Here is a 19,892-nt window from a genome sequence, read left to right on the forward strand (position 1 = left end):
ACCTGGAGAATTTGGATTAAATGGGTGTACAAAGCAAGGACAAAGGAAATCAGTGCATTTTTGGGTCCATCTGTGGGAAGAAATGATTGCCTTGCTTATGAGGGTTAGCGTAAGGGCAACAATGAAACTAGAATGTAGACCGGTGATTGTTTGTCTGAAACTTATTTTTGTCTCTTGATACATGCCATGTCTTGGGATCGTTGTGTAACGAGGGATGTAAATGTATGTCTCTTCTTTCGCTCTGACTTTAGTGTCCCTCTGATGTACTCATTCTGATCCTATCTATCCTGGTCACTCCCAATGAGAACGTCAGCATCCTCATTTCTGCTACCTCCAGTTCTGCTTCCTGTCTTTTCCTCAGTTACATGAGGAAACATATATATATGAACAGTAAAAAAAATTATACAAAATACCAGAAAGGAAATAAATATATTTTTTTATAAATAGCTCAACACAAATCATGAGAACCTCGCCTCAGTTGTTCAACAGAAAAAAATAACAGTCCAACAGTCCATTCTACCGTTGTGGCCAAGTGTTGGGAGTGACTTGAACTTCGTGTTTCAATAACTCTGCTTTAACTATAGTTTAAAAAAAAAAGACATTTTTTGCAGGAATCAGAAAAATGAAACAGTAAAGTCATTGAAAGTGAAGTGAAGTTACTCCCAAATATTTTGGCCATGACTGTAATACTGCAATCAGACAACATCAGTCAAAGAAAATTGTTTTAATTCAGCAATTTTATCCCAAATAAATAATATTCACACACACACATCAAAATATTCATTGATAACTACTTTTATCCTTAAAAAAAACTCATAACGTTTGGGTCATAGGTCTGCATGGTTGACATCATGTTGAGTATTTTTAGGTTGCTTTCTAGCAAAACATGACCACCCTTAATTGACTTCAGTTATGATCTTAAAAATACCAGTATTGAGTACTTATATAATATTATTTAATAACAGTGCATTTGCTCTAAGAAAATCAAACAATACAAAAACAGGTACAGACCAATGCAGAAAAACTTGACAAAGTTCTCCTAGTTCTCCTAATGAAATAGCGAATTATATCACACAAGCCTTCCAATATTCAGAGATACGACTGTCCCGGAGTATGGAGTGATATTCCACTTGTCTAGTTGTCTCTAAAGAGGAAATACACACAAACAATTCAAACATCTTGAAAGCACCAACTGGTGTAGTGAGGTTTCCGTTCAATTCATCTAAACTACTAGTTCACAAGTTGGTCAGTAATTTCCAGCAGCTGTTTTCAAAGCATACATCAGTGAGTGGAATTCCATGCAGATCTACAGTATTGAGGAAAAGGGGGAATGCACTACTTGGCTACAACTAGCAGAGGTGCTGTTGATTTAGTGGTCAGAAGGAAACAACATGTCAGCTATGGGAAGTAATCAGCTATTCTGAAGTTCTGGTCCTCCTTTGGGCAGGATTATTCTGTTCATGTTGAAACAGGAGTTGATATTTCTACTCTGTGACCCTGGATGGTTGTTTGTCTAAAAACTACCTTGCTCATTTGATAATTTTTTAACCAGCCACAAACAGAATAACATTTTTTGTGCGATAGACTTTGGGAGTACACACATTTTAATAAACTAATCTGCCTTTAAAAATTGTGAATACGGCATTTTCCAATTGTTTTGACATTAAAAGGGGACCTATTATGCTTTTTCCACTTTCCTGACCTATAATGTAGTTAGAATGTTGTATTTATAGGTTATCACATGGTACTATTTAATCATGAGCTTATTATCACATACTATTTAATCAAAAGACCATTTTGTTTCCAGAAAATTTTCTGTTTATTACATGTATTATATCTACAGAGGGCAGCAAAACAAACGCTGTGTGTTCAAGCTAGTGCGCTGTTCTCTGATTGGTTGTTTGTGGACAGCTACGGGGGCTGATACTAGACATGGTTAAACTCTAAATTTTATCAGTATCACTGCCCTGGGCTTTGACACAGTATCATTTCGGCCTTTTCCCGTATCATTCATGGGCGGTTTCTAGGATACAGGGCCAATTAATACTGTAGTATGTGATAATATCATGTTAAACGATGCCAAAGTTTCAAATAATGAGGTTTGCACATTTGGAAGTGAGGTCTAAAAGAAATTTGGGATGGCTCAAAACGCTTGGTTTCAAAAGGCGTGGTAAAACTGCCCCTTTTGTGATGTCACAGAGGGCAGACTTCCTAATATGGGCGTGGCTGTATGCCAGATAAGCTCTCTGACCTCCCCCAAGCTCTGCTACTCTGTTTACGTTGCTAGCAATGGCTCGTACGGGGACGCCACATTTGTTTACAATTCCTAAAGACACCACCGTCTGGCACAAGTGGTTGGAGTTCCTGATTCCCTACCAGCAAAAGAAATTTATTTTAATCTGTCAACGGCATTTCACACTGGACTGTTTTGTGGAAATGGGCAAGTATGCAGCTGGACTAGCCAACAAACTTACTGAAGCCCGACGCCTTTCTAACGTTACTTGGCCATGTGGAAGAGTCAGAAGAGCAAGCAGTAAGTAACAATTTGTCAGTGTCTTGTATTTTTTTGTGTAAGTCATGGAGTGGGGTTGCTAATAGCCGTTTCCCACCACAATTAGTGGCCACATTAGACGTTACCGATGCTGTAGAAAACCTAGCACTAAAATGCTAAAGCTACATCTTGAAGTAACCACTTTTTCTTGAGACTGTCCAGTCTCTACTTCTGGATCGGATTCGGGATCCAACACATATGGCTGTATGTTAAAAAACATTTTACCGTTTTTGTTACCGTTTATTATCAACTCTTACACCGTTTGCAGCTAGCGGCACACAACCAGAAGTCATTTTAAGCACTTCAGAGTGTGAGCAACCACAGCGGAGTGAAATACATAAAAACAGACCGTTTACGAGGGAACCACAATATCCTAAGAAATACAGCTGAATAGGTGCAGATTCTGGAAGAACCCGAAAACCTTGTGTGGAGTCCACAACTCAATACAAGGGGCCAAAATAACAAGCATAATAGGTCCCTTTTACATAAATAAACTTGTTTGGCTGGAATATGTGTAGTTCTTATTGTAGCTAGTACCTGAAGGTGACATGGGATGTCAATCAAAAATAAAAGCACATAGATCTGAGAAGTCATCACTTGCTTCTCACATTCACGGCATAAGATTTCTGTAGTTAAAAAATAACACCAAAAGTCAAGATACCTAGTTCAATACTTACTTGCCGGCGGTCTGAATGTTAGTATCATCATCTGTATTATGAAAACAAAAGGCCACACAGCAGCTTTTTGTGAGTTGTGGTGAGTTATGACAACTTTAATCCTTTCACAATCGTCAATGTAATTATTACAGCAGATAAACACTTAAAGTTATTACTGTGTTTCATATGTTGTGATCATGCACGTGATCACCTTGAACATGACACCTGTAACCATCCAGCTGGTTCATACGAGGCTTCAGCTGATGAGAGGAAAAAAGACAACTGTCTAAAACACAAAGGACATTCACACAAAAACAAACTAATGTAATCAGAATGTGTTTATAAAATACATTTAGAACACATAAAATACACTGTCATTGGTGAATTGCATGGTCATGGAAGTGTTGTGCTAACGCCAACTTGGAAATGCGTTTAATGTATTTGCACAGACCGAAGAAATAATCAGCTCGGTTTCAAACTTTTCAGTCATATGGCATGGAAAATAAAAGTGTCTGAGAGCAACCAAACACAGCATTGTTGTAAACACTTCAATATTCAAAAGACAAGATCTCCAAAGTGCCTTCATAAGCATCTATAGATGTCGAAGGAAGCAACAGGAAGGCCTCCAAGTAACACTTTACAACAGCAAGAGTGGCGAGCTCACCAACCTCTATTGTCTACAGTAAATAGAAAGTATTAGTCAATGATTTAACTCTCAGATAACGGGTGGACAGGGTGGAGTCTTCACGTTAATTTCGCTGAGTAAACAGTAGATGGCAGCAAAGTACAAACTAAACACAGAGGAATCCACAGTATGAAGAAACGTCACCTAATAATGAAAATAATAAAAAATGAGCAAATTGCACCATGGGTACGATCACACCAAACTTGTCTCCGTTCTTTGGTGCTTCTTTTACTAAATTATTAAGGCAGTTATCTAATAATAAAGTGCATGAAGGCAGTCAGTCACCATGACCTGAGTAAAGCAATTCGAACTGTGCTGTAAGATCCATTATTAAGGATCATTACAAAAAACCTCCAGCAGGTGTCAGTGTTTAGCCGTCTGATCTCGAATGCACCTCATTTACCTACAAAAAGGATTGTTCTAGTACTAATAATTGGTGAGAACTTATTATTAGGGAGACTTTTGGTCAATTCAAACCCAGTCTTTGTTCTTTAAAGTGATTAAAAGAATAAAATATAAAACTTAGTTCCCAGTACAAATGGTTCAGACCTATCTGAGTGTAATTGCTTGACTTGTTCTGCCTATTTGATGCAACCTGAAATTCAACATGTTTCCTGTAAAGGTGTGCAGAGCTGCATTTGAATTAATGAGCACCTTAGTGTTTGCTGTTTGTTAGATTTGGCTGTCCGGATAAGCCTAAACTTCACCAGACATGCTCCTACCGCCACAGCAGCATTGAGCTCTGCCCGCTAGGCAAGGCCTCCATTCGGATCTGCAGCAAAACATCGAGTAAAACGAGCAGCAGAGGCAAGCTCATGCTCAGCAGCTCATACATGAAAGCATAGTCCTGGGCATTGTCCCTTATGTGTCCGGTCAGGGCCTGTGCTGCGCTGCGTACACGGCGGGACACACGCCGCGGGGCACTACACACCGTGTGCGCCACACTCAGCGGCCAGCTCAGCTGCCTCTTCACAAAAGAGCTGAAGGTACCTGCTGCAGGTCGGCTCTGCAGATCTGTCGCCTGGTTGGAGGTGGTGTTGTCTTCATTTGCTGCACATCGGTCCCGAACTCTATTTCCATAATGCTTCTAGAATAGAAGTATTGCATATTTTATAGAACATATTTATTACACAATAACACTGGTATTTGGGCTGGAAGGTACTCACTAAGCGTGTAGACAGATTCCGATGCAAACCATTATTAAGTTGGTCGAAGTGAAGCTTGCAGTATAATTTTCCTGTCAGAGCACATCAATGAATGTTAGTGTTAATACGCACTCATTGGCCACAACCCTAGCATACATAAATACATACGTATGCTCAATCTAATCTGAGGCATTCAGTACAAGAGCTGCATAAGAACTTACATATACAAATATACCATTGCCCACAAACGTACCATGCTGAGAATCAAAGGCATGCGATCCCTGGCGCAGGGTACTGCTGCAGGTGGTGCATCGGAAACACTCTCTGTGGAAGTACAATCCATCCGCACAAATCCTCTCCACCAAGTAAACACGTCGATCACATGAGTGACACTTTTCACTCGACTGAGGGAACGCCCTTTGGACTGAGCTGCCCTGAAGAACACAAAGAAATACCAAGAATTTATGACTGAAGACTTCATTTCAACATTAATCTAACTTTTAACGTGAACTCTGTATCTTATTAATATATATTAACAGTCATAGTAAATGCATGCTCATATGCATACATATTATAGAAGAATCACAAGTTTCAAAACAATTCATTCATTTTCTACCACTTATCCTCTTGAGGGTTGCGGGCGAGAGGCGGGGTACACCCTGGACTGGTCGCCAGCCAATCACAGGGCACATATAGACAAACAACCATTCACACTCACATTCATACCTATGGACAATTTGGAGTCGCCAATTAACCTAGCATGTTTTTGGAATGTGGGAGGAAACCGGAGTACCCCGAGAAAACTCAGGCATGCATGGGAAGAACATGCAAATTCCACACAGAGATGGCCGAGGGTGGAATCGAAGTCGGGTCTCAGCCTGCGTGCTAACCACTCGGCCGCTGTGCAGCCAGTTTCAAAACCAGCCTAGAGTAAATATTTTTTATCATAATAACACATCACAACAATATGCATCATAGCTGCTGTCCATTGCATAGGTACACAAATACTGTTTATGCATTCACAAGAATGCAATTTCTGCATTATTTCTCAATGCAAAAAAAAAAAATACAATGGAACCTCAATGGAACAAGGAAAAATATGCCTTAGATATTGTGATTTGTTAGTAGTATCTAAGTATTAAAAAGTATCTAACGTATTAAAATCAGAATAGCTAACTTTGGTTTACTTTTGTATGACAGTTGAAAGTGTTAATGTTACTTTAATAAAGGTTTTATGATTGACTAATCATTCAGAATATGCTACAGCGTCAATGGGAGTGACCTTTTTTTAATAGTTGTGAAAAGTGACATGTATATCTTTCCAGTTCTGATACAATACAATATAATACAGCCTTGATTATCAGCCGATACCGATATTGCTCCGATATCAGCACAAGTCATACATACTTGTATTACTTGTTAAAATGTCCCATTGTGTTAAGCTCAGCTTCCTTTGACAATCTCTGTTGAAGTTGTTGAGGTTCCACTGTATTCAGTCATTTTGTTCAGTTGGGAAAGAAATTGACATATGACAGTTTCAGCACTTCATTCCAAATTCAAACAGTTTCAATCCTTCCAAATGTTCAACCTTTTCAAACCCTTGTACATTATGCATGCTCTGCACAAGCAGAAGGGGGAGACACATGCAAATAATGATGCACCATAACCATTGGAAGCTTAAAAAAAAATATAGGTGATGTTACATTGGAGCGGCCTGCTTGGAATGGGTGGGGTAGGAGAACCCACAAAGAACCGCCAAGCACATACTCATACATCTCCGCTATGAGGGCTGCTACTGATTGAAAGCACACATGCATACAAAGCAGACAGAGAAAAGTGAAATAAAATGCTGGAACATTTATTAGTCAATGACACATGCCATAAATACGGTATGTATGTGTGAAGTGGACTCTGTGTGACGCCAGTACGATGTAGTCAGCTTGTTTGAGTCCACTATAAGAAATCATACTGTATGTAAATTCCTCATCTTACCAAGACATTCAGGACCACTCTATGCTTCCAACTTTGTGGGATAGGTCTGGAGAAGGCTCCATAAATGCTGTTGTAAAAGAAACCGAGTGCCCTGACCTCAAACATTTTTGGGATGAACTACAACGGAGATGGCAAGTCAAGTCAGGAGGTCCAAAATCAATGACCTCTGACCTCACAAATGAACAAAAACAGCAACATCTTCTAGAAAGCCATCCCAGATACAGTACTCTCAAGTGGTAATATTGAGCAATATTTGATTGACTTTACATATCCTGTGTGTTGAGACACACGGCCATAACAACTGCCACGTGTCCCAAAACTTTTGTCCATGCAGTGTGTAAGTTTCATTGTAACCTTCGTCTAAGCATTAGAGAACTCAAAATCCACTCCGTGTCCAAACGTGCAAGCAAACACAGGCCAGGGAAGGGGGTCAAAGGTAAAGCATACGATATAGTCACCTTGATAACAACATTGCTGTCTGCGGAGATCAAACCGCTGAGGTGAGCTGCTTTTTCCTTTATGCTCTTTGACTGAAACTCTCTAGTTTGCTGTGACTGAGTTTTTTTCTAAAATAACAGAAACAAAACATCAATTTTGCCATTTCCACCCCATGTCATTTTGACAATCACTTTTAATATTTGATACACTATTTGATTCCCGGTTGATTTTGCAAGATTACTCCCTGACATCAACTTAGTTTTGTTAGTAACCAGTAGAGACAAAAAAAAACATAAATAAAGTTATAGTTAGTATTTGATTGTTTATTTATTTGAAAGTTTATTCATTTTTCTGTTTTTAATAAATGCGTTTTGTTTTTTTTGGAAAATCTGATGCGGCCCAGTCTCGCCCAGTCCCTAGCTCCAGTGGCCCCCAAGTAAATTGAGTTTGAGACCCCTGGTTTAGATTATGTTTTATTTCTGTTATTATGCCCATTATATCAGGTAATAGGAAGGAGTGTAAAAGTGACTGTAGGGGTGTTAGTTCATGCCTGGAGGGCTCTAATATTATTAAAATAACATTTAGAAGGTCATAAATAGGATATGCTCAATCTACAAAAAAAAATATTCAGAAATATTTCACCGACTGCAATTGGAGATAAATATATATTGATAAATTACCATTAAAATATAAAATAAATTTACATAAATGTCAGTGTAAATGAATGTAAACTTACCTACTACGTTTACTCTGGCACCAATGAGTTCCCATGCCGCTTTTTTTTGTTATATCTCTTTTTGTTCTTTTTTTTTTTTTTTTAGGAATGCCAAACAGCTCTGGGGAATCTGACACAGCAACTTTAGTGTACTGATTAGCATCCTGTTTACTCACTATTCGAGCAATACTCCTGCCAGGGTGTGCACGATGACACACACAAACAAAAACTTTCACATGCATTAATTTTGCGTGTCGCTTGGCTGGATAGTGACACGTGAAAGTCGCCCTATCGCACGGGTCCCATTGAAAATGAATGGAGTAGATGCACAAATTACTTTCACAATTATTATTCACATAATTCTACCACTGTTTAATACACCTTTGGATAGCAAACTACATCACTACATAATGTTTGGGTTTAAAACAAAATCTAAATGGATATGTTAACTAAATAATTAACAGATGCAGCTTGACTCAAACCAATTCAAAGTTCAAGATATTGTTTTAGCTCGATATTTGAACGATTATACCGGCCAGATTTAAACCTTCGTCAGTGACTTATTCAGGGCCAAGCAAACAAACTCAGAAGAGCCAGTAATCCGCCACAACCTTTGCCAGGTTTGTTGGCCTGCAATGTTCCAGCTGCAGGAATAATCACTGACTTCACTACTAAGTGCACATTACAAAAGGCGCCATATGTAATCAACATTTCTTCATGGGCCATCACAACATGCAACTAGCTGGAAAAGAAGCAGTGAAAGGAGGAGGACCGTTCACCTCACTAATGAGTTCATCCACCTCCCTAAGGCGCTGCAGGACCCTCGACATGACCGCGACTGCTGAGTGGATGGAAGGTGTAGCGCACACAGCGCTCTCTGGTTCATGCGGGGTCTTGGCATGTTCATGCGTCTGAGCCGCATGTCTGAGGTTCACGATAGAGAAGGAGCACTGAGGCTGAGGTGGGAGCTGCTGGTCTTTGCGGCGTACCTCAGCTGGCACACGGACTAAGTTTTGTGCCGCATGTCTGATACGGACTTGAAACTGAAAGTGATGATATACACAGTCAAGGACTCAAGAGGTTAGGGTTGACTTAGGCAAGCATACTGGTGGTTTTACATGCTTCAGCCCGTTTATTGTCCGCCTTGAGCCTGGACTGTTCAACAGTCAATCACAGGGTGAAGGTAAACGAGGCCACAGCAGCTGCATGAATGTCCTTAGTCCTTCTACTTAGCTTGAAACTGAGTCTACAACCGACCATCTTTATTTAAGGATAAAATGATGTCATCAGCTGAACTGTGTGGTTTGTGGGTTCAAGAACTTGATGCCTGATGTGAGATGAGTAAACTCCATGTGTAAACATTTGAAAATTCAAACTTGTGACTCAAAATGCTGCTGATGTTCAACAGATCTTGTTCAAACTTAGCCTCCAGACGCAATGACCCGATAGGAAAAAGGCTTTTGATGCCTCAAATGTCCATCAGGACGAGGACGAAGAGAAAGTTGCAGATCAACAAAATAAGACATCAGAATTTAATGAGTTTGACAACTCTTACAAGGAAGTAAATAATCTGCCAAAAGTCATGTTAAGGAATTTGGAAAAACAAATTGCTGGGCTGGGAGAAAAAGAGAATACATTAAAGATAAGATCATACGGCAACTGATGTGCAGAGTGGTTGAGTTGTAGCAAAGCACACACATGACTGGTGTGATTGTGACTGGGCTCTACATTTGGGTGGAATTAAACTCCGGTTTCCTAGCTCTGAGGCCTGCGCACTAACCACTCATCTACCGTGCAGCCCGATTATTATTATATCAAATAGAATTACAACGTAGTACAAAAACCAAGTTCACCTCACAGATGAGTCCACTTCCACCTCTCTGAAGCAGGGCACAACTCTTGCCATGACCACCCTGTTGAGTGGCAGGGTCTTGCAAGTTCAAAGGTCATGTCCGTTCATTGTCAGTTCAGCCTTTGTCAGTTCTGAGCCAGTTGCCATTTTTTTTTCCTCCTCACTTCTAATCATCTATTACTTTATGGGATCGGTATGCTTCCATCTGTGTAATTACGATTTATAGATGCTAATTACGTAATGAAGATGACACATCTGGATCGGAATGGCGACGTCTCAATGTCACGTGAAGGAATTTGATGTATGCTAATAAGCGAACTGAGTAAGGGCTAAAGAATGTAAAAAATCACCAGTATGAACAGTACACACTAGGAAAATGTGTCTATTATAGCTTAATTCACGATGTACTGGTTGTGTTTCCAGCTTCACCCCAGGTGTCTAACCTGCATTTCAGGTGGAGGTTTGGGCGGAACAGGAGGCGATAGTTTTACGTGCGCACAATCAGCAGGGCCGAGACTATGAAGAGGGAAGGACCTCTCACAGTCTAACTGAGATTTAGCAGAAAGAATGGCAGTTAATGAAAAAAAAACGAAACAAAACTGAGCTGGGTATAAGAGACAAGAAAAGATATTTAACAGCAGCGAAAGGAAGATAGTCCCATGACAGATACGGCAAACTGTACGACATCCTGGAACTACACTGCCAAATCAATTATATTGTTGATTTAGTTCTCACCTGTTTGCGTTGGGTGTAGCTTGTCGTGCTGTCAAACTTGGCTTGTAACTGTGTCGCCATGGAGCGCACTTTGTTCTCTTTGGGGTCCCGTCCGTCTAGCAATGAGGAGCTTTTAGTGGATACATTGGTGGCCTATAAAAGGAAGGAATTACAAATGAATACTACACATACAGTATACACTTTTAATTTGAATCTGTCATCTGTACATGGCCAATGCCGGTTTGCTGGGTGAGAAATATTCACTTATCTATACTATACTAACAGGCGTAATTAAACCCTAATTAAGACACAGGCCACTGTTGTGGCCGTAACCTACGGCAAGCTGAAACTCATAATTTCCTTTCTGCCCCTCAAGCTGCTCCGCTTGGGAAAAAAACATATTTATAGCTCACCCACGAGTGTGAGTCATATTTATGTCTGAAATTGTTTATTTTGTCTATTATATTGTCTAATAAATTGACTATAGGGATGTTATTTCATGTCTAGAGGGCTCTAATAATGTTAAACTTGTATTTAGAAGGTTGTATACAAGTTTTCTATGCTCAAAGTAAAAAAAATATTCCTTTCATAAATAAATAAATGCTAAATTTTACGTAAATTCACAGTGGGAACCAATTAACTGTGATAAAGGGGGGATTATTGTATATTTAAAATGCACTGGCCTCATTGGTGTTCTCCATGGCTGCCACCACCTGCAATAAGGATCTAGTTTCAAATTTACAATGCGGTCACCTGATTAAATTGCTATTACAGTAGTACTGTAGTTGATTTTCAAAAATGTGTAATTTCTACAAACCTCATCCAAGTATGTGCAAAATTTTCTCTTCCTTTTGTAAATTGGATCTGTACCGTCTGACTTTGTCTCATCCTAGAGGTCCAGCAGGGGGGGACAAAACAGAAAGTCAGTAATAAGGATTTACAGTAGCAGTCACACTAACTTTACAACTTAAATGTAAGAATGGTAGTTTCCATCAGTGAATAGTGCAATGTTACCTTCGGAACACGTTTCCTTGGCAGAGCAAGATTACGAACATTATTATTACTTCGACCTTCCTTAGATGGATAATCTTCACTGTTTTCATCCCCTCGTCTGGAGCCTGTGGTACAACATGTGACTGAATTAAAGCTCAGACTTTCCACATCACATAGCCATAGACGTCAAATAATATCAGTGTATAAAACCCATAACAGAGTATAAAACGGGACTTAGTGAATTGATGCTGGGAAAACTTTCCACTTTAAATAATCAGCTATATGTCAGAGGAAGGTAAACGGTTATATAAAAAGTGAAATAATGTTAAGTGGTCTGTTTGTCTGTGGCGTCAGAGAGCGTCGGTCTACAGCGGTTCACAGCGCTGTTACAAATACACATTCCACACATCCCAGCATATTTGACTGGGAGGAATGCACAACACACACAGTTAGGCACAGGAAATCAACTGAAAGGCAATAGCTTCTCTGTCTGGAATAACAGCTCTTTTTCTCTGCAACTTACTGATACAATAAAAAAAGAATGACATGGACAAGAAGAAACACTAAAAGTCAAGTGGGACTATTTGCAACTGGTTCAGGTTTTCAGACAAAAAAAACAGAAGACCACCACCACTGGCTAGTGTATGCTAAAACAACAGTGGTTTATAAGACCAGGTTGAACAAAAATAAGTCTGTATTTTTCACAGTTACAAATTCAATTGCATAAAAAAATCAATATTTGGGCCAAATAAAAATAACTGCCGGTCATGGCTTTCACTCACGGCTGTCACACTAAAGCAGTCTCACAATTTACAATCATTGTATTGTTACAATCGGTTACATGTTCAATAACAGCCAACATTAGTAGCTAAGCTTTGCCGTACCGCTGTTATTATCTGACAACAAACATAACTAACATAACTGCAGCTGATTCAAAAGCTGCAAAAGTTTCAACAGTCCCTCTAAAGAGGAACTATTATGCTCATTTTTGCGTTTTTTGGATCAACTTGTGGACTCCTATAGAACAGCTACACACAATAACCCACACAGAATCTGCCGCTCTTTCTGCAGTGTTTCCATTGACTTCCTGCTTCCGACCCAAACGGTCTGTTTAAATTGCTCCACCCCCAGCCCTCCTCTAGGTACACCCACTACACTGTGATTGGTCACACTCTCAAGAACTTACGGAGGTCTGTGATTATTGACTGCAGGTAATCCAAAGCCCAAATAAGGAAGTCAGAATTGTATTGAAGTCAGTAGAACTGTACAATAACCTCTGCCTCAGCTTGTTTCGTAAAGGAGAGCTTCGGGGAGGGCAGAGAGCCACATCTATATAAGGAAGTCCATCCTCTGTGACATCACAAAGGGGCAGTTTTACCACGCCCTCTGAAACCAAGCGTTTTGAGCCATCCCAAACTTCTTTCAGGGCTCACTTCCAAATGTCTAAACTGATGCTTTGGCATCATTTAACATGAGAATACAACATTATAGCAATATTTATAGGTCAAAAAAGTGGAAAAAGCATAATAGGGCCACCTTAAATAAATACCTTACTTAAATTACATTACAGTGAAAGACAGATGCAGATTCAAAATAACACAGTAGAATTGAATAATATTGAGTGCAGTTGAATTTACTCAATAGGGTTGAGTTGAATGCTGTATAGCACAGCATAGTTCTGTATATTAAAGCATAGCATAACCATGTAGTATTGTATAAGAGGAGTGACTTGAGACAAGCGGTATAGTTTTGCGTTGTGTATAGAAGCGTTATTCAAAGCATGAGCGGAGTACCTGCATCAGGTAAAGGGGTGCCTCTGAAGAGTTCATAGATCTTGGAAAGGTAACTTATCATTTTGGTCTTCTCCAGCTCCAGGGAGCCGCTCAGCTCTTTTACAGATGCGAAGGGTCTGATCCCAAATTCCCGCTCTAAAATATCAAAAGCCAGCTGGAGGTTGGTGGCCTGGTTTTCCTCATTTAGTGACTCAAAGTCTCTGTGGGATAAAGATGATAGGGTCTTGAGTGGAAGGCAGAGTATGTACTGTACAGAGAGAGGAGTTTAACCACACATCTGTCTCCTTGCTACAGTTGATTTGTGAATACTTTCAGCCATTTTGCTTTCGTCCTCCTTATCAGTTGGGAGTTATTGACTATAAAGCCTGCATAGCTAGACAGGAAAGTGACAAATGTATTTACTGCTGATATCAGGGGACTGGAAGAAAGCTGCATGGAAAAAAAGCGCACTGGGATGTAAAAACATTTAACATCACGATAATGCATTTGCTTTGCTTATAAACATTCTTTCCAACTTTTTCTTTTGCTGGGGAAAAAAGTCTGCAAATGACTTGATGAACGGATGACTAGAAACAGCTCTGGCGTCTAAGCCAACACTGACAGTGTGCAGACACCAGCCGAAAATAATGTCAATGAGAGTGCTAGCCTAGCAACAACACAGTACTTAGGCCCCTTTTCCCTTTTTCCCCCCTTTGCTTCTGCAAACCTATTCAATTTGTAGAATTCCACTGTGCCGACAAGCGTACATTAGGAGGAGGGCAGAGGGCGGAATGCCAGTGTCTTCCTGAAAACGTGCACGACCATATGAAATTGCAGTGGCATGTGGGATGGTGGAAAGGCTATAATTTAAGCAGAAGGGGATATCATTTGTTCTGCAAATGGATTAATCTAAAGCCATAATATTCATGCAAAATAGGCACACACATAAAGCACAGAGTATTTGATATCTGAGTTGGTATTATAGGTTATCACATGACCTTCGGTCTCAGGCTGATACTGACACTTGGGGGCATGATACCTGGCCTTTTACCAGACAAACCATGTGATGATCTTATTATCACATGCTATTTAATCATGAGCTTATTATCACGTTCTATTTAATCAAAAGACCATTTTGTTTCCAGAAAATTTTCAGTTTATTACATGTATTATATCTAAACAGTGTAAACTGTGTGTTCACGCTTGTGCGCTGTTCTCTGATTGGTTGTTTCACAGGCACGATATCAGAGCAACGCGCTCTGAGTGGACAGCTACGGGGGCTGATACTGGACATGGTTAAACTCTATATTTTATCAGTATCACTGCCCTGGGCTTTGACACAGTATCATTTCGGCCTTTTCCCGTATCATTCATGGGCGGTTCTAGGGTACAAGGTCCAATTAATACTGCAGTATGTGATAATTTGAGTTATTAGCTTGTTTGTAATGTATAGTTTTGTGAGTGGTTACATACATCAATTGTGGTTTGAACCTATGGATCAGGCCACACAGGGCAAGGCCACTTCTCCAAGAGGATGTGAGGTCAGTGATCTCAACATTTTGGTAGCCCTCAGTCTGTTTTTGGCACCACGTGAGAAGCCTCGCCGGTCTGCTTTCAGAATCTGCGGAGGAGACATCGGCAAGTCGGTTTACATGAAAAAAAAAGTGAATGATGCAGGAGGTTGAAACTGAATAAGCAGAGGTTACGTTCCATCGGGACAGAAGCATTTTAAACTGACTGTTTTCTTAAATTTGAGTTTAAAAGAGGAAGGAAAAAGTATCTCTGAACTTGGCTCTACAAAAAACACGCCTGCTCCCATTTCATAGCTTCCTCTTCTGTGAACCCACATGTAAAAACAAACCACAGTATGACTTCCTCTCGAAGAAAAACTCAAAACCATACTTTCAAAGTAAGAGACAGATGATAGAGCCAACACTGCTGCTCTACCTCGTCTGTAGATATTAACAGGTCGACGGATGGTGGCAGCGCGCTCCAAGGAGCAGGAATTCAGCTCTCCGCTTAAGTACAAGTGACGCACCTGAAGAGGTTAAAAAATGTTTTAAAGAAAAAACATTATTATATAGTTATTTTCGGTGTAAGCAACATAAAAAAACATTTTGTACCTGAAGAGGCCTGACACATGAGGATATGAGGTTGGGGTATCGTGTTGCTGGGTCGATAGTGTACTGTTCCAGGTTTTTGGCAATGTTTTCTGGTGTGGTCTGTGGCAGCAATCTGTAAATGCTTTCCCTAAATATACACAGATGCATAGATCAGTGGTCTCCAATGTTTTTTTCTTGTGAGAGCTACTTGTACTACAAAATATAAATGGTCAAGAAGTACTTATTTTTGCAACAGCTTATATCAACAGCTTATATCAATCCAAACAAGCCGAATATGGTTGTTTTACGAAGACATTAACAGCATGCTGGTATCCACAACTCGGATTTTGTATCTCACATTATTAAAGGAGACCTATTATCCTTATTCCACTTTTCTGATCAATAAATGTAGTTAAAATGTAGTACTCTTATGTTAAACAATGCCAAAGTTTCAGATAATGATGTTTGTGAGCCCTGAAAGAAGTTTGGAATGACTCAAAACGCTCGGTTTCAGAGGGTGTGGTAAAACTGCCCCTTTGTGATGTCACAAAGGATGGAACGCCTTGTATGGGCATGGCTGTATGCCAGATAAGCTCTCTGCCGTCCCGCAAGCTCTGCTACAAAAAATCTCAGGCAGAAATTATTGTATTTGATTTCATCTGTCATTTTACACGGGACTGTTTTTTGGGAACATGAACATGAAATATCCGTCAAACTGTTGCTGGAGCCAGAAGCCGGAAAAGGTGTGTTAATTTCAGAATGCTAAATTTGTTCTCTAAAAATATTTCTTTTTGTTTGTACTTTTCATTTTTTGGAACAAATTAATTATGAAAACGAAGGTTCCATCGTACTGCTATACATAGATTAATCTAAAGCATATCCATGTTTCATTTCTACAGTATTGTCCCTTGAGAAGATATAACAAAACACTTGGAGATATGGTCTATTGTAGTTCTACACCACTGCACACTAAAAGTACTGATAATCAATACTATGGCGCATTTTTCTGTTTATAAAGGCGCTCCTTTTATTCCTTTGGCTCTTATATTGGATCTCATCGGTGCAGGTGTCTCTATTGTTGTTGCTTGTGAGTGTACCGTATCTCATACCTTTCTGCCAGCAGCTCAAGAGCTGTTCGACCTTGAGCCGAGCTCTTTACCATCCAGGCCGTGTCAAAGGCAGCCAGGAAGCCTCTGGCACAACCTGTCCCCATGGGCCAGAAGGGCTGTAACCATACACAGCAAATATATACAATGCATTGTGTGAGCAAACGTATTGTAATGCGATTGGTCAAATAAATCACGACTCATCTTGATCTCTTACTTCCAACAGACTGTCGCCCACGAGAGCAACCAGCAACCGATGTCCAAATCTCTCCCTGACTAAAGCGGCATTCTCAGAGGCGTGCATGCTGGTGAAGTCAAACATGGCCACGTCGGGTTGCCCACAGTGGTTCATGGCGAAGTCCAGCGTGGGAAGCTGGTAGTTGGTGCCGAAGTCAGCAGCCTCTCGGGCGTAGCACAGAAGAGCTTCCTGGTTGACGTTATCACGGCTGAGCAGCCTGTGTGTTTCCATGTAATCCTGTCAAACAACAGCAGGATGACACCAGCGTGAGGTGAGCATTCACACATGTCCGCTGGTATGCTTGCAGGCAAAGCAATATATACATACATAGGTATACATAAAGAGACATTCATTTCTGAACTCACATTGATTACAACTCCTTTATCCAGCAGACTCTGTTTCTTTGCCGTCATGACAAAGTAGTGTGTGTTGTCCTTGTAGTACACAATGTTCTCCAGGTCGATACCTGCAGCATTAGAGGAGCTGTCAAAATTGTCAGATGCTTGTAGGAAACACATCTTGGATCGCGTCCCTGAAGGCATCATTGAAGTTGTAGTTGTGTCTCCCACCTGTTTCATCTTTGAGGTCAAGAAAGAACTTCTGGTTAAAGATGAAGGCCACGCCGCTGATCTCCTCCACCTTGGCCTCCGCCGTGGTGTTCCTGTTGATGAAGTTGGCGGTGATGGCGATTGCAAGCTTCCCCCGAAATTCCTTTCTTTTGAAACCTACAGGAAAAAAAACACATAGAGAAAGAATAAAAAGGTATTAATGGCTATTAAAGTACTCTTAAAAAAACAAGCAGTTATTTCTGGATCATAGGCTGCTTACACAGCTTATATGGACAAGAACAATAACTAAGAACAATGACAACAACAGATACAAATGTTTTTTTGCTATCATTTTGAAAAAAAATTGAAGAAAATACAAAAAAATCATGCAGTTAACAACATTTGTATATGAGTACAATAATTGAGCCCTGCTACAGGTAGTGAATTGGATATCATGTTTAGAAAGTCTAAACAATTGTGTTTACATCTGACAAATGTTTGTCAGATTGTAAAAAGATTGAGTGTAAAATTACTACTGCTTCTGTTTGGATTGCTAGGACCGCTGCAGACGTCTCATCATCTGAGCTAACGAGTGATGCTGGGAACATCGAGTGGAGCTTGGATTGCAAGGTTTATAGTACGTCATAAAATCCACAAGTTTCAAAAGGCTGGACTACTGCGTGATTAAGCGGACGGTTCAAGCTAAAGGGCTGAATTGACTCAAGAAGAAAACGACAACGAAAAGGGGAGACTTCAGCGTGTGCGATATAAGAATTACGATGCTGAAGAAGACGACTTAAGTGGTTTCAGTTCCCAGGAGGAAGATGAAAACAGCCATGAATGACTTTTCTAACTAGCTCTGTTACACACTTTGTTTGGCGCTGTTTGGGGAAAAAAAAGCATTTATTTAATCATAAGTTGAAAAAAAAATCTGTATACTTTCTGTGTACTACATATCCCATCCATACAGTACCATTTTTTCAGATGGAAAAAACACAAACCAAATTAAATGTGTAATAATCATTATATTAATTGCTTAAAAATAATAATGATTCCTAACAATTATTTTAAGATAAGCTGGGATAGGCTCCAGCACCCCCTGTGACCCTTGTGAGGATAAGCGGTAGAAAATGAATGAATGAATTTTAAAATAACATGTTATATTTTAACCTAAACCTGGCTAATTCATTTGAAAAAGAAATATGCCTTGATTTTTTATTATTATTATCATTTTTATTTTATACTGTACCTCCTTCAAGCTGACTTCAGGCGAGAGTCGGGGTACACCATGGACTGGTCAATGACATTATTCACACATTCACACCTATGGACAATTTAAAGTATCCACTTCACCAAACATGCATGGTTTTGTGTTTGGAGTAAACCTGCCCAAGCGTGGATTATTGTATTTTAACAAGGGTGTGTAACCACTGTAACTAACAAAAACAGTAATTAAACATAACTTTTTTGTAACAAGTAACAATATCCCAAGGTCATTACTTTACAATAACCTAATGAGGTACATTTCTAGGTCCTATTTTGCACGTGCCACCTTTTTCGTCATGCATGCATAAGGTTCTCTTTTGATAAACACTGCCGAAGTTGAGATGGCAGAGAAGAAAAATATTCGTCCCCAACTAAAAATAAAGCGGCTTTGCTACATTTAGCCCACAAAAAGCAGACCTGCTGCAGACTGACTCATTACCCCAAGGGTGCTTCATGATGAAAGAATGAGGCAAAAATCTTGTTGTGCACAAAATTGACCTTTTTAGGAATAGACCTCTGGAGTGTATTGGTTGTTGTGTTGACCACAGTAAGCAGAGAGAACTTGGAAACAATGAATGCAAAAACATGGAGAGGCTCCAGCATGCATCAGCTGCTCAACTGTGGTGTATTCTATTTATATATTGTGATCCCTTGGTGCTTTGACGTGACTTCTTCGGGCTCATATGTGTAATATGTTGCTATATTAGGTTGTTATTTTCTTGACCTTATGTGGTAACTTAATAAAAGGCATTGTCCTTATGTTCCTTTCAAGTAAAGTACATCCCCTGGGCGTCAACACTTTTAATCCCTTTTCTTTGGCCACTTCTCACCTTCCAGCGTGTTCCTGCGCCCGTCCGCCCCCACTACAACGTCAAACTCAAAGTCAGCCACGGGGTGATCAGCAGGTCGGATTGCAGCTCTCCACCCTATCCCTGAGAGAAAGACGACCACAGAAAAAACAGGGGCGCGAGGAGGAGGAGGGAGGGAGGGAGGGAAAACACATTATATAAATATTCTCTTTGTGCCTTATTCCTTTAGTGGAGACAGAAAAGGCCACATAGCGTGAGAAACTGATGAAGACTTAAATCATTGGGTACCATTGATATGTTCCGCTCATAC

General features: G+C 40.0%; 1 protein-coding gene across 5 annotated transcripts in view; it reads right to left on the reverse strand.

Moving 5' to 3' along the window:
• Window positions 1–657: 657 nt before the first annotated feature.
• The window catches only part of mical2a (microtubule associated monooxygenase, calponin and LIM domain containing 2a), a 33,573-nt gene continuing 14,338 nt past the window's right edge, over window positions 658–19,892 (reverse strand). For 2 of the 5 annotated variants that reach the window (XM_058089280.2, XM_058089279.2), the window contains exons 5-23: window positions 19,604–19,705; window positions 17,529–17,684; window positions 17,325–17,425; window positions 16,939–17,196; window positions 16,725–16,840; window positions 15,637–15,763; window positions 15,461–15,551; window positions 14,987–15,134; window positions 13,535–13,734; window positions 11,763–11,866; window positions 11,566–11,637; window positions 11,432–11,461; window positions 10,770–10,901; window positions 10,478–10,582; window positions 8,962–9,225; window positions 7,488–7,595; window positions 5,291–5,471; window positions 5,059–5,129; window positions 3,257–4,979 (exon numbers count right to left, since the gene is read on the reverse strand). In XM_058089280.2, the coding sequence (XP_057945263.2) occupies window positions 4,611–4,979; window positions 5,059–5,129; window positions 5,291–5,471; window positions 7,488–7,595; window positions 8,962–9,225; window positions 10,478–10,582; window positions 10,770–10,901; window positions 11,432–11,461; window positions 11,566–11,637; window positions 11,763–11,866; window positions 13,535–13,734; window positions 14,987–15,134; window positions 15,461–15,551; window positions 15,637–15,763; window positions 16,725–16,840; window positions 16,939–17,196; window positions 17,325–17,425; window positions 17,529–17,684; window positions 19,604–19,705 (2,735 nt within the window). In that variant the 3' untranslated portion in view covers window positions 3,257–4,610. Of the gene's footprint in view, window positions 1,145–3,256; window positions 4,980–5,058; window positions 5,130–5,290; window positions 5,472–7,487; window positions 7,596–8,961; window positions 9,226–10,477; window positions 10,583–10,769; window positions 10,902–11,431; window positions 11,462–11,565; window positions 11,638–11,762; window positions 11,867–13,534; window positions 13,735–14,986; window positions 15,135–15,460; window positions 15,552–15,636; window positions 15,764–16,724; window positions 16,841–16,938; window positions 17,197–17,324; window positions 17,426–17,528; window positions 17,685–19,603; window positions 19,706–19,892 lie in introns of those variants that run through there. The other 3 variants (XM_078795644.1, XM_078795643.1, XM_078795645.1) reach the window with 3 other exon arrangements.

The sequence above is a fragment of the Doryrhamphus excisus genome, linkage group LG13, assembly GCF_037039965.1.
Source record: "Doryrhamphus excisus strain RoL-2023G ecotype Guam linkage group LG13, RoL_Dexc_Guam_v1.1, whole genome shotgun sequence".
Classification (NCBI taxonomy): Eukaryota; Metazoa; Chordata; class Actinopteri; order Syngnathiformes; family Syngnathidae; genus Doryrhamphus; species Doryrhamphus excisus.